Raw genomic sequence first — 14442 nt, forward strand, 5'->3', positions numbered from 1 at the left:
TGAGAGAGAGGCAGAGACACAGGCAGAGGGAGAAGCAGGCTCCATGCCTGGAGCCCGATGCGGGACTCGATCCCGGGACTCCAGGGTCGCGCTGTGGGCCAAAGGCAGGCGCCAAACCGCTGAGCCACCCAGGGATCCCCTATATTAACTTTTATTACTATTTTCCATCTTATGCTCCTGTCTAACACAAGGCCTGGCAAAGAGAAAACATTCAATGAATCACAATTTTAGAATTTTAGAACTGGACAGCATTTAGAGATTATTTTGTCCCAGTTCTTCATCTTTGCAGGGGAAGAATAAGAAGCCCAGAGAGATTAAACATCTTCCCCAGAGCAACACAGCCAGACAAGACAGATCCTAGGAACTAAAACCTAGACTTTCTAACCCCCAAAGCAGGGATTTTTCCATTGCAGCCTGCGCACTGTTAAACTTTTTATAGCCTTTATAGTTTCTGGATTTCTTATCTTTATGATGAAGATCTTTCTCACTCCTTTATTATGTATATAGTCTCTTATGGTTTCTCATTGCTAAAATTCTTTTTTTTTTTTTTTTAAATTTCTATTTATTTATGATAGTTACACAGAGAGAGAGAGGCAGAGACGCAGGCAGAGTGAGAAGCAGGCTCCATGCACCGGGAGCCCGACGTGGGATTCGATCCCGGATCTCCAGGATCGCGCCCTGGGCCAAAGGCAGGCGCTAAACCGCTGCGCCACCCAGGGAACCCTCATTGCTAAAATTCTTAACAGTGGTGGCCACTGCAGGGTCTTAGACTTTGCTGAGTGAGAAGCCAACCTTTGGAGACCAACCATCAAAGATCAGGGACCTGGCTCTCTTTTTCAGAGCCTACCACACTCGTGGCCAAGTGCAGCAATCCCGACTTCTCATCAAGACATTCAGCACTGCAGTCAGAGAATGCTAAGGTTGGAATGCTGGAATGCGACGGGGAACCGCTAAAATTTTCCAGCAGAGAGGGGAGGAGCTTCTCTAAAGCCTTTAGGAGGCTTTTATAACTAGGGAAAATGCCAGGGCTCTTCAAAGGTGTTGCTTTAGGGGAACAAAACAAAACAAAAAAGGCTGATTCCAGTATCCCTCTTGGCATCTCACTTGCTTTTCTGTGTTGGCCTAGATATGCTTGGACCTATCCACATTATCAAGAGCCCATTTTAACATTATATTTCAGTTCTGAGCCAGGGCATATCATAGCCAGCAAGAGCTTGCCTGCATATAGTATCAGTCACCAGTTCCTATAATTTTACCTGTACAATCTTCTCTTATGCATCCCCTCTTTTCTATCCCTACTGCCTGTGTTTGTGCCCTTCTAACCATCCAGGGGACTTATTAAAGATATCTGTGCAAAGCATGTACATGACTAAAGCTGTGTTCATGGAAAGCCACCCTGACTGCACATGGAGAGAGTCAGGTAGGAAAGCTAGGAGAAATGTGGCAGGGATGATGGACTACTGTCTACCATCAAACCCTGGCACTCCTATGACTGACCTGGATTCAGTGTATGATGGTCCAGGGTAGCCATTCTTAGATCCCTGTAGAATTACTACTATGATGGGACGCCTGGGTGGCTCAGGAGTTGGGTGCCTGCCTTTGGCTCAGAGCGTGATCCCAGAGTCCCGGGATCGAGTCCCACATCAGGCTCCCTTCATGGAGCCTGCCTCTCCCTCTCTCTCTCTCTGTGTGTGTGTGTGTCTCTCATGAATAAATAAATAAAATTAAAAGAAAAAAAGAATTGCATTATGACCCCCCAAATAAGCCATGAAATAAATTACTAAACCATTTTTGTAAAGAAACATCCATATTATAATCCCTATTTTACAGAGAGAAAACTGAGGCCCTCTGAAAGCACAATACTTGCCCAGGGTTACTGGGAAATTTTGCTGGGAAAAAAGCAGAAAAAGGAGTCACATTAGAATGACAGGCTACTATATCTGCAAGGGGTCCCAGAGATAATATAGTCTCTCCTTCTTTCCCTCCTAATTTTACCCACTGGGAAAGTTGAGACCTAGAAGGGGGAAATGACTTATTTATGGTCACAATAATAAGGAAATGGGAAATGTAACCACTTTATGTGTAGCCATGGCTGGAAACTGGGTCTGCAGCCCCAAGCCCAGGTGCTCTCTCTCCTCTAGATTCTGCGGAAGTGCTTGTGTCTGCCTATCACTATAGGTGGTATCCTCCAGGGTGGGAAAATTGGGGAGGAACAGTATTATCCTAATCCTCAAGTGAAAAAGCAGATATGCCTGCAGCATATTCCGCTTCCAGAAATTCTGGTGATGAAAATTTTAAAATTCAGATTTGGTGATGGTACTCTGATCAGTCCATAATGAACTTATTATAAAGCACACAGAAATCAAGTGACTATGTTTATAATTCAATGTGGCACACTGTCAAGAGACATCACCAGACAGAAGGCCTGACCCTGACTGGGATGACCAAGAGGCACAGCCTGGTACTGCACAAAAAGCGCTGTACTTAGATGGAAGCCAAAGAAAAGCTGGACTTAAAGCCTGTCTGCTTAGTCACTAAATGACATTGAAAGACCTCTCTATGTGTCAGTTTCTTTGCCTGTAACACCTAAGGTTCTTGTGAAGCTTGAAATAGTGAATTTCTATGAAGTGGAAGTAGCATAGACATCAGATAGATTCTGACCATTCTTGGTTCAAATGTTGGTTCTGGAAATTACTAGCCATTTAGGCACGTCATTTAATCTCTCGGAGTCTTAGGGTCCTCGAACGGGGTCTTTAATAACTAGGATATCTGAGGATTAAATAAAATATACTATTTATATTACTATAAAATGGAATAATGCTTTTATTTTTTTAATTTCTTTTTTATTAAGTTTTTCATTTCAATTCCAGTATAGTTAACATACAGCATTTTATTAGTTTCAGGTGTACAATATAGTGGTTCAACAATTCTGTACATTACTCAGTGCTTACTGTGATAAGTGTACTATAATACCAAAAAATGGAAAGGTGCTTTTAAAGCCTGGCACACAGTAGTTATGGCATCTGGTATATAGCAGTCACTCAATAAATGGTGTGTCTTTATTTTTTTTTAAAGATTTTTATTTATTTATTTGAAGAGTGAGAGAGCAACAGAGAGGGCGATAGAGAGCACAAACATGGGGGAGGGGAAGAGGGAGAAGGAGAAGAAGCTGAGCAGAGAGCTGGACTCAGGGCTCAGGACTTGATCCCAGGACCCCAGGATCATGACCCAAGCTGAAGGCAGATGCTTAACCAACTGAGCCACCCAAGTGCCACAATAAATGGTATCTTTTAAAAAGGTTGAGTTAAAAAAAAAAGGTTTAGTAATATACACAAATAGGACATTAGTAGTACTATAAATTGGAGGTAATCATGCTCCTGGTATCTTAGTGGCATTCATGAAATACTTATTAAGCACCTGCTGTGTGCAAAGTGCTGATGAAAGATACCAAAGAAATAGTTCTAGCCCTCAAGGAATTACAGTTCAGTGACAGGAAAAGAGATCAAATCTCAATTTAATCATAAAGAGCAGCTCACTTCCAAAGGCAAATTCAACACAAGGTACCCTGTGTTGACACTCCCCAAGGCAATCTCAAGAGCAACCACCTCAAGTGGATATAGTTGAAAGGGCAGTGTAAGCAGAGATACTTAAGGGTATATAGTAGTTACTTAATAAATGGTATCTTTTAAAAAGGGTTGATCTAAACCTGCCTACTTTTCAGGTTTCATGGTCCCTCAACCCTTAGTACCCACTTTAAACTCTAGGATTAAAAAAACTACTAGAAGTTCCCCAATTGCATCTCCAGGGTCAATGTCTCTCTACCTCTACCCAGAAGGTTTCCTTCCTTGCAGAGCCTTTGACTGTTCACCCCACATGCTTAATATAAGTAACTTCTATTTATTTTTAAGATTCAACTCATGCTTCTCCAGGAAGCTCTCCCTGATTCCTCAGGCTGAGTTAGGTACCACTCATGTGTTCCCATAGCAGACCCTCCCCCAGATACACCACTATCAATCACATGTATGCATTTATTCAACAAACACTGACTGCTAGTGATGAGCAAGATTAGGATTAGGGATATAAGAGAAAAATAAGACAGCCATTGTCTCTGCTCACTAATGTTTACAATCTATCAAGAAAGGCCTATACAGAACAAGTAATTATAAGGTTATGCATGTTTTGAGGAAGGAAAATAGAATGCTATGTAATTATGAAAAAACAAACTAATGCTATCATCATCATCATCATCACCACCTATGGGCTCTATGTTTCAGGCACTGTGCTAAGTTCTTAAAATTTTCTTATTTAGTTTACTTCTCACAGTAACAGTGGGAAATATAATTCCTATATTAAGACAAGGAAATTGTGGCTTGGAAAAGTTAAGAAAGGTACCCAAGGTCGCACAACCAGAAATCATCAGAGCTGAATCTTTAATTCAGATCCTCCTAATTCAAAAACATTTCTCTTAACCTCCATCTTTCCTTTCCAGGAAAGTGGGCAGAGCCTGCCAGTTACCTCATTATCTATTCCCCCTTTTTCCTTTAATAATATAACTGCTGAAACACAACTATGGATGGAAAACTTTATTCATGAAAGAATCATTCAAGAAATCAAAGTAAAAAAAAAAAAAAACCTGCTGCAGTTTAACTGGGTATATGACCATTTATAATTAAAATCACATTTCCCAAGCAATCTTGCCAGTAAGTATGGATATGTGACTAAATTCTGGCCGGTGAGATAAGAGCTTATGCATAGTATTTTCCCTTTCTCCATCTTGCTTGATGAAATGTGGACATGATGGCTGCAAAGGAAGCAGCCATCTCAAAACTAAGAGATAGAAGCAGTATAAGTGTGCCAAAGCCAAAAGCTGGAATATCTACTTATACTTTTATGTGAAAGAAAAATAAGATTCTTTTATGCCCCTTAACTAAGAGGGCCTCTTTATTATTTCAGACAAACTACCATTTCAATTCCTATAAGAAGGTACTATGTTTCATTCATTTCTCTATTTCTCAACATTAAATGTTGAGTTGAACTGAACTCCAGTTCTGGTTCCATCATTCACTAGACACATGTCATAGAGAAATCCTTTATGGGCCTTAATTAGTTTCCTTTTCTACCCTGTCTATCTTACAGGATAGTTGGTGAATCAAATGGCATTGTTTGTAAATTTGCTGGTTGCAAAGAGCCTAACAAAATCATGTTTCCCTTTGTGAAACACCATAAAATATTCATCAGTATACCTTCATCATATACAACAAAAATGACTTTACTAGCACAAAACATGATTATGTTATATAAATGGAGTTCTCTACATCTCAAAAAATATGAAAACACATCTGAACCTCTCTGTTAATATTTGTTTTCATCAACTAAAACTGATGGGAGAAAAACCTGAAATTTAGAAAAGTCTATCCATTAACTTACTATCTTTCTAAAATGTGAAAGATTGACATTAATAAGAGGTCCAGCTCTAGGATCACCAGTGCTCCAAGGGCACATGGCTTGAGAGGCACAGAGATAATGGATGTGAAAGCACTGTGAAAATGGAAAGGGATCACTACTATTATTCATCAAACACGACTCCCTCTGAAACTCTGCCACGGTTATAACTCAGCAGAAAGGGCAAGACAGAATGAGACTGGTGAGCTGGAGACGAGGGCACCTAATGGCACAGGCTGAGTAATCATCACAGGAATCACTCTCTGTATCCAGAAAAGTTCTGGGGAACTCTTTTATGTTTTTTACAGTCCCAGTGTTTCTCAGTGTACCCCACACAGCTGGATACTCCAAAAGTCAGTTCACTTTACATACTCAGTGTATGAATGCGAGTGGCATTTAGTAAATGTTTGGGTTTTGTTTGTTTGTTTTAGTAGTAAATGTTTGTTGAGGTGACCTCCATAACACCTTCACTGACCCTTTCAGGGAAAATTGCTTCCTTAACCTTGTTCTCTTGTTATTTAGTTCATTCCCCCAAATAAAACACGTACACGTGTAGTTAGTTACATTTTTGAGCACTATCTTCCTAGCCTGCTCTATGCTTTTGGTAGGAAGACTGTGTCCCATTTACCTGAGCATCATTTGTGCTCACACAGTGCCTGGCACATAGTAGATGCTCAATGATGGTTTTTCTTTTCAATGAGTTACAGGGGGTAGACTTGAGGGAAAATGTGGATGCTAATTTAAACCAACTCTTCCATAAATCAGTCCTATAATCCATGTCAAGCCCTACAGTTACTGCACCAGCAAAAATTAATCTTTCTGTTCCCAGGAAGCTAGGACTGTCACCATAAAGTGATTCTGATCTGCTGATTTTTCTGGGAATGATGCCACAGTCTCCTCACAGACTTGTGGCTGTGGGAGCTAATCTATCTATGGGTGTTACAACAAACTAAAAAGGTGTCATAAATGACAGACACCTCCTCTATGTCAACAGTGTAAAGAGTTTCCAAGAGAAAAGACATCTCACCTCCTAGGGGGCCATTCTATAAAAAGGAAGTAAATTGCTTACATTACAAGATACCCATTACTCTCTTGCCCCAGGGCCTAGAAAATAGAACACAAAACAATTATAAACTGACAACAATTTATGTTGCCTCCATTTCATCATCCCACATCTTCCTCTTAGCAATTCTCTGGTTCTTGGATTGTTATTACCCCAAGACTGAAGGCAGGACAACAGCTGAGGTCAAGTAAGCGGTCTTAGGAGAAATAACCTAGCACTCTACAAATACAAAGGACTACACATTTATTTCTATGAGATAAAAATCACTCCAAACAATCTGAAGCCTTTTAAATTCAACAAGGTGATTTAGGACCCTTGAGGAAATAATGAGATCTACACATTGAGACACAGTGCTAGGTGGAGATAAGCTCTGAAATGTGATCCCTTGATGCCAGTCAAGCTGGGTTATACAACATGTAAGATTACACTAGCAGAAATACCATAATGCCTGGGCACTTTGTGCCTGAGAATGAACTCTTGTCTTAAGGATGTGGGGCTAAAGGGAGGAGAGGACTCAGTATGGGACCCCGAGTTAAAAAAGAGAATTTGATTGCTTATTGTTTTTTCTAGGATCTATGCTTAGGGAGAGAAAGGGGACCACAGGATGCCTTCTTTTCTAGTCCAGTTCCCCATTGCAACAGAAGAGACAGGAACCTGGGACAGAGCCTCTGCAAGCTGGCAGATGAGAGGTTTTGCGAACTGTCCCATGCAGGAAGCAAGGAGCCTGCAGCAGCTTTCACTACTATCTGGGTAGCTACCCAGGGACAACGAACGACATCAGAGAAAAGCCTATAACCTTAACCAAAGAGAGCATCACTCCCCTCAAGCAACCAAGGTCATCTGGAACCAGCTGTTTACAAATAGTGAGTTGTGTTTGCCAGCTCTGATTTACAAAACCTCGGAGCAGTTCCAATAACCACATATCAGTTCAGCTCAATCAATATTTACTGTCCTCTACTTGATGTCAGGCTCCCTGCTGCAAACTGAAGACACAGACACATGGCCTCTACTCTAAGAAAGCTCACCATCTAGAAGGGGAAATGGTCATCAAATGGACAATTAAAACAGAGCAGTAAGTCATAGTACAGAGGAAGCTCAAGGAACTCTAGCAGCTCATGGTAGGACAAGTAATCCATGGCTGGGAATCCAGGAAGGTATCTCAGAAGGAGATCTTCATTTTTTCCCTCCTCACCCTACTTCCTCACTAGAATTTTTTTTTTAAAGATTTTATTTATTTATTTATGGTAGACACAGAGAGAGAGAGAGAGAGAGAGAGAGAGAGAGAGGCAGAGACACAGAGGGAGGAGCAGGCTCCATGCAGGGAGCCTGACGTGGAACTCGATCCTGGGTCTCCAGGATCAGGCCCTGGGCTGAAGGCAGCTCTAAACTGCTGAGCCACCCGGGCTGCCCTCCTCACTAGAATTTAAAGATTGAGGATATATTAGCCAAGTAAAAAGAGGGAGAAGATACTCCAAGTAAACAGAACAGCCTTGAAACATATGTATTTCATAGAGAGACTTGTGAGAGGCTCTAAAACAGTATGATGATTTGGATAAAAAAGCAAGAGGCTCAATGCAGTTAAAACATGGTATCCCTGAGATGAGAGAAGAAACTAGGGAGAAAGATAGGGACAGATGTTATTATTATGGCATTAAACTTCCTTTTATACCAACCTAGGGAGCAAGTGAGAGCATGGCATACACAGAAAATTATCTTTTAAGACATAGGGGCCAAGAAATTAAGAAAAAAATAACAAAGAACACACATCTTAACAAAATGAATTTTATCTCCTACTAATTTATATAGAACTTTTAGAAGAGGGATATTCCAAAATAAAACAACTCCAACAACTACTCTAAGGTGTCACAACTCAGAAAAGGTGTGGATTACTCCTTCTTTTGAATTTTAATAGCACTTTGTATCTTCCTTTTAGTACCTGTTACTTTCTGCTGAGGAGCACAATTATCTGTGTTTTACCTCTAATGGTTTGCCAGCTCTCTGAGCACTGACTGGTTCTTGTTCATTCATCTTCTAAAATTGTATTACAATCCAGTCTGAATAGACAGGGCACCCTCAACAATGACTACCACATAATAGATGTTCAATAAATGTTTCAGAGCATCACAGAGTTACATGATACCAGAGCTTTTTTTTTTTTTTTTTTTTTTTTTTAGATTTTATTTATTTATTCTTGAGAGACACAGAGGGAGAGAGGCAGAGACACAGGCAGAGGGAGAAGCAGGCTCCATGCAGGGAACCCAATGTAAGACTGGATCCTGGAACTCTGGGATCATTCTCCGATCCAAAGGCCAGACGTTCAACCACTGAGCAACTCAGGCATCCCGAGCCAAAAGACTCTTAAAGATATTCTAATCCAGTTTCTCAGCCTTTATAAAAGACTCTGATAAAAGCAATGGACTCTCTTTTCAGAAAAAATCGCACATAGAAAACATTTTACATATAATTTCAGAGCCTACAATGCTCAAAGGAGCAAGGTTAATTATCCAAAGTCATGAAGGATTATGCTGAGTGAAATACGTCAATCGGAGAAGGACAAACATTATATGGTCTCATTCATTTGGGGAATATAAAAAATAGTGAAAGGGAATAAAGGGGAAAGGAGAAAAAATGAGTGGGAAATATCAGAAAGGGAGACAGAACATGAGAGACTCCTAACTCTGGGAAACGAACTAGTGATGGTAGAAAGGGAGGTGGGCGGGGGGTGGGGGTGACTGGGTGACAGGCACTGAGGGGGACACTTGATGGGATGAGCACTGGGTGTTATTCTATATGTTGGCAAATTGAACACCAATAACATAAATTTATGAAAAACAACAACAACAACAAAGTCATGAAGGTGTAATTAGTGGCATAACTAAGCCTCCAAGTTTCCTGGTTCCCAATTTTCAGTCCTCTTCCTACTACAAACTACAAATGAATAATTTTAGTTGGGCTATTTCCCACTGGGAGACTGCCTAATACAAGTGGCAATGGTCCTCTCATGAAATTCCTTGCTAGAAGGAGGATGCTCAGGAAAACATGGCAAGTTTAATGGCTTCTGAGGCCCAAATATAGTGTACTGGACCTCTGCTAAGGAGAGAAAGGGGCAACAGGAAAAGTTCATGGTTATGTGGGAGCATTACAACAAGCCAAAGAACCAAGAGGGATGTTGAAGTCTCCCTAAAAAGAAGAGCAAAATCCTTCTTAACTACTATTTACAGGAAGTGAGAGAATCATGACTCAAAACCAGACTTTCTGATTTTCAGGCCGGTGTTGGGTCCACCTCACCACAAAATCCTCTGCACATGCACAGAAATCTCACTACCACAGAAGCAATCCTGTAGCTATGGGAATCCTAAGAAATGGGCTAAATAATCTTATAATGCTTAGAACTAATTCCCAATTATCTGTGACAATGGATCCAAGGAACATAAATATCTTTTAAATCTGCAAATACTGTAAATCTATTTGGCTGAAAATACTAATCCGCCACTACTTGCCACAAACCATCAATTCAGCTTAAGTGAATGTATCATTTATTCTGGGGTCCATACTGAAATAAATACTAAGAAGATTTTTTTTTTAAGTACCACAAATAATAAAACCAAATCATTTGCTTTTCACTAAGTGTAGGGACAAGATTGAGAGCTGGCAGAAACAGCTCACTGTGGATAATATCCAAACTAAATAACTGGAGAGGACTAAAAGGTGTCCCCCCACCCTTCTACCTTCAATATTATCCACCCTATACATATGTGATCTTTAGTCTGTGCAAAAGCCACACACTATCCTCTTCTAAAGGACCCCTACTCTCTTTACCTCCTGTGCTTTAACTAGGTGCTTGTATCTTCCAATGCCATGGGTAGGCTTTGACTTGTAGTGCCGACTGGTATTCAGCAGAATGCCACCTAAAAAACAGAAAATAAGACAAACCTGTTTCAAAGCTCCTTCAGGGTAGACAGATCACACGTGAGGAGACCAATTCTCTACCACAAGACTGGGAATATCTGGGGATAGCAGGTCTCTTGCTGGCTTAAAGAACCAGAGCTATTTCTTGATATTGAGCTGACCCTTATTTACCCCCTTTATCTCTCCCTTTGGTACCTCAATCATACCCACTCCCCTGCTACCTATCTTTCTTTGAGAAATTCTCTCCTGCTACGGCCACTGGTGATCGGAGAAAATACATTCTCACAGTGTTCCTGTTTTCTCTTGCTCCTCAACAGGCAATAATCCTTTTGAAGTTTTCTAATGTGGATCATACAGAGAAAGAAATAGGTGGCAAATACAAGCAGGTAAGAGGACAATCACAGATTTCCACAAAGTTTTACATACCATCTATTAGATTTATTTGTGCTAATATGGAACATCTCCAATACACATTGCTAAGTAAATAACAATGAAAACAAAAGCCTAAGGTACAGAACGGTGTGTGTGTATACTACTATCAAGTATAAACTAGGCTCTCCATTCACATATTTATTGTGGTAGGTCTGGTGATGCACCACTTGGGTCCACCTTCGAGGAAGACTTGAGTCTTCATTATTTTTATCCTTGTTTAAAAATAAAGAAACTGTAGCTCAACACATGAGAAGATGCTCAATATCACTCATCATCAGGGAACTAAATGCAAATAAAAACTACAAGGAGATATCACCTCATTCCTGTCAGAATGGCTAAAAATCAAAAACAAAAGAAACAACAAATATTGGCAGGGATGTGGAGAAAAAGGAACCCTCGTGCATTGTTGATGGGAATGCAAACTAGTGCAGCCACTGTGGAAAACAATATGGAGGTTTCTCAAAAAGTGGTATTATCCAGTAATCACACTGCTGGGTATGTACCCAAAAAAACATAAAAACACTAATTCAAAGAGATATATGCACCTCTATGTTTATAGCAGCATTATTTACAATAGCCAAATTATGGAAACAGCCCAAGTGTCTACCAAATGATGAATGGATAAAGGATATGTGGTATATATACATATACAACAGGATATTACTCAGCCATAAAAAAAGAATGAAATTTTGCCATTTGCAACAACATGGATAGACCTAGAGAGTATAAGATTAAGTGAAATAAGTCAGTCAAAAAAAAAAAAAAAAAGAAATAAGTCAGTCAGACAAAAACAAATACCATATGATTTCACTGATATGGGGAATTTAAGAAACAAAACAAATGAACAAAGATAAAAAAGAGAGAGAGACAAGCCAAGAAACAGACTCTTAACTCTACAGAACAAACTGATGGTTACCAGAGGGGAGATTGGTTGGGGAGAGAGTCAAACAGGTAATGGGGACTATAAAGCATACTTACCTGATGATCATCACCCAGGGGTGATGCATGAAATTGTTAAATCACAATATTGTACACCTGAAACTAGTATAACACTGTACATTAGCTATACTGGAATTAAAATTTAAAACAATTTAAAAAAAGAGATACTGTAGTTCAGAAAATATGGTGAAATGGCCAAGGACATCCAGCAAGTAAAAGGCAGAACTGCAATTTAAACCCAGGTCTAGGGATACCTGGGTGGCTCAGCAGTTTAGCGCCTGCTGTCGGCCCAGGTAGTGATCCTGGAGTCCCAGGATCGAGTCCCACGTTGAGCTCCCTGCATGGAGCCTCCTTCTCCCTCTACCTATGTCTCTGCCTCTCTCTCTCTCTCTCTCTCTGTGTGTCTCTCATGAATAAATAAATAAAATCTTTAAAAAATAAATAAATAATAAAAATAAAAAAATAAACCCAGTTCTATCTGGATGAAAGGCCTTTGCCCAGGTGGGTTCTTAGGACGTCTGAATTTCTGGAATATAAAATCTAGCTAGATATGATTTTTCCTAGCTCAGATGTCAGTTCCTTATCTCTACCCTTTCACTGAAACCAGTACTACATGGCTCTTCTATGTCTGTCTCTCTTGCTCACTCTCTACCTCCTGGATTAGTGTTAGTCTTAGGTCCCGCTCCCTTTCCTCTCAGTTCCTATGGTCCTATCCTCATCTCTATGGGGAGGTAAAACAGAAAAGATGTGAAGAAGTGAAATGTTTCTTGGGCTTCTCTTTTCTAAAATGGGCTTCCGGGATCCCTGGGTGGCGCAGTGGTTTAGCACTTGCCTTTGGCCCAGGGCGCGATCCTGGAGACCCGGGATCGAATCCCACGTCGGGCTCCCGGTACATGGAGCCTGCTTCTCCCTCTGCCTGTGTCTCTGCCTCTCTCTCTCTCTCTCTCTCTCTCTCTCTGTGTGTGTGTGACTATCATAAATAAATAAAAATTAAAAAAATAAAAAAATAGAATAAAATGGGCTTCCAAGCAGGTCTGCTCTTTGCCAGGCCAATCCTGCCTTTATAATCCACATTGTTTCATCAAGACAAACCTTGGATATCATGAGTCCCTTTTATGATATGTGTTAGTCCACACATACTGCTACATGCCAACAACTGTATACACATTGGGACAAAGATGACTAGAATATGCCACTTTACCTGGAGATGCTCAGTGTGTACTAGGGAAGGATGATAGGAAAGCAGATAATTACCTTACAGTACACAAATTACTTTAATAGATGAGAGCAAGGCACTATGTGCCTAGAGGAAGGAACAATGAATCGGCCTCGGTAACAGATGCATTCTTGAAAGAGGGGTAAGGAAAAGGAAAAGAAAGGCTGTCAGTGTGAGAAGGGCACAGAGTATACCAGAGCCTAGAGCAGTGAGTGGGAACATACCACACTAGGCTTTGTGAAGAGTTTGGATTTCAAGCTGAACAGGGAAAAGTATATGCCTGATATGTTTTTAAAAGATCACTTTGGTTGGTACATGGAAAAAGGGAGAGAGAGCATGGATGGGTTAAGAGATTCAAGTGGCAGCCTTGGCTAAATTGTTGTTGGTGATCTCACTGTATCCACATCCCCTCTCTATTCCATCCTCTCGAGCTGACAAACTAATCCTTCTTTTTTTTAAAGATTTTATTTACTCATGAGAGACAGAGAGAGAGAGAGAGGCAGAGACACAGGCAGAGGGAAAAGCAGGATCCATGCAGGGAGCCTGATGTGGGACTCGATCCCGGGACCCCAGGATCACGAAGGCAGGCGCTAAACCACTGAGCCACCCAGGAATCCCCCAAACTAATCCTTCTAAAACACAAACCTAATGACATTCTTCTCTTTCATTAATTCAACCATTTATTCATCATAAGCACATAATTTTTAAAAAATACTTACTATGTGCCAGGCATTGTACCAGGCACTACAGAAACACCAATGAATGAGGCAGAGAAGGTCTTTGCTATATTTCAAAATGTTCACACTCCTTAGGTAAGTATTTAAGAAACTTGATTTTATAATATAGTTCCAATGACTTCATCTCCTCATTCTCCTACTCCTCCAGGCCTTTAAAACTTTGTTCCTCAACCACAGAGCTACACTTGCCATTCTGTATAAATCATGCAATTGTCATGGTTCTGTGCCATACTGGGCAGTACCTCCTGCTCAGACTACACTTCTCTGACTGGTGAAATCCTAGCCAGCCTCCAGGGTCAGCTCAAATATCACCATCTCCATGAAACTCTTCTGCTACCCTGAACATTCAAAGATCATCAAGTTTACTTCATGATTATAGCTCTTCCATGCCTCCGCCATATAGTAAAACATTTTTTTAATTTATTTTTTATTGGTGTTCAATTTACTAACATACAGAATAACCCCCAGTGCCCGTCACCCATTCACTCCCACCCCCCGCCCTCCTCCCCTTCCACCACCCCTAGTTCGTTTCCCAGAGTTAGCAGTCTTTACGTTCTGTCTCCCTTTCTGATATTTCCCACACATTTCTTCCCCCTTCCCTTATATTCCCTTTCACTATTATTTATATTCCCCAAATGAATGAGAACATATAATGTTTGTCCTTCTCCGACTGGCTTACTTCACTCAGCATAATACCCTCCAGT

General features: G+C 40.6%; 1 protein-coding gene across 8 annotated transcripts in view; it reads right to left on the bottom strand.

The window, feature by feature from the left end:
* Positions 1–14442, bottom strand: part of MRPL48 (mitochondrial ribosomal protein L48) — a 69293-nt gene that overhangs the window by 18731 nt on the left and 36120 nt on the right. For all 8 annotated transcript variants that reach the window (XM_038568682.1, XM_038568684.1, XM_038568686.1 and 5 more), the window contains one exon: positions 10325–10413. In XM_038568682.1, coding sequence (XP_038424610.1) covers positions 10325–10413 — 89 coding nt within the window. The remainder of the gene's footprint in view (positions 1–10324; positions 10414–14442) is intronic.

The sequence above is a fragment of the Canis lupus genome, chromosome 21, assembly GCF_011100685.1.
Source record: "Canis lupus familiaris isolate Mischka breed German Shepherd chromosome 21, alternate assembly UU_Cfam_GSD_1.0, whole genome shotgun sequence".
Classification (NCBI taxonomy): Eukaryota; Metazoa; Chordata; class Mammalia; order Carnivora; family Canidae; genus Canis; species Canis lupus.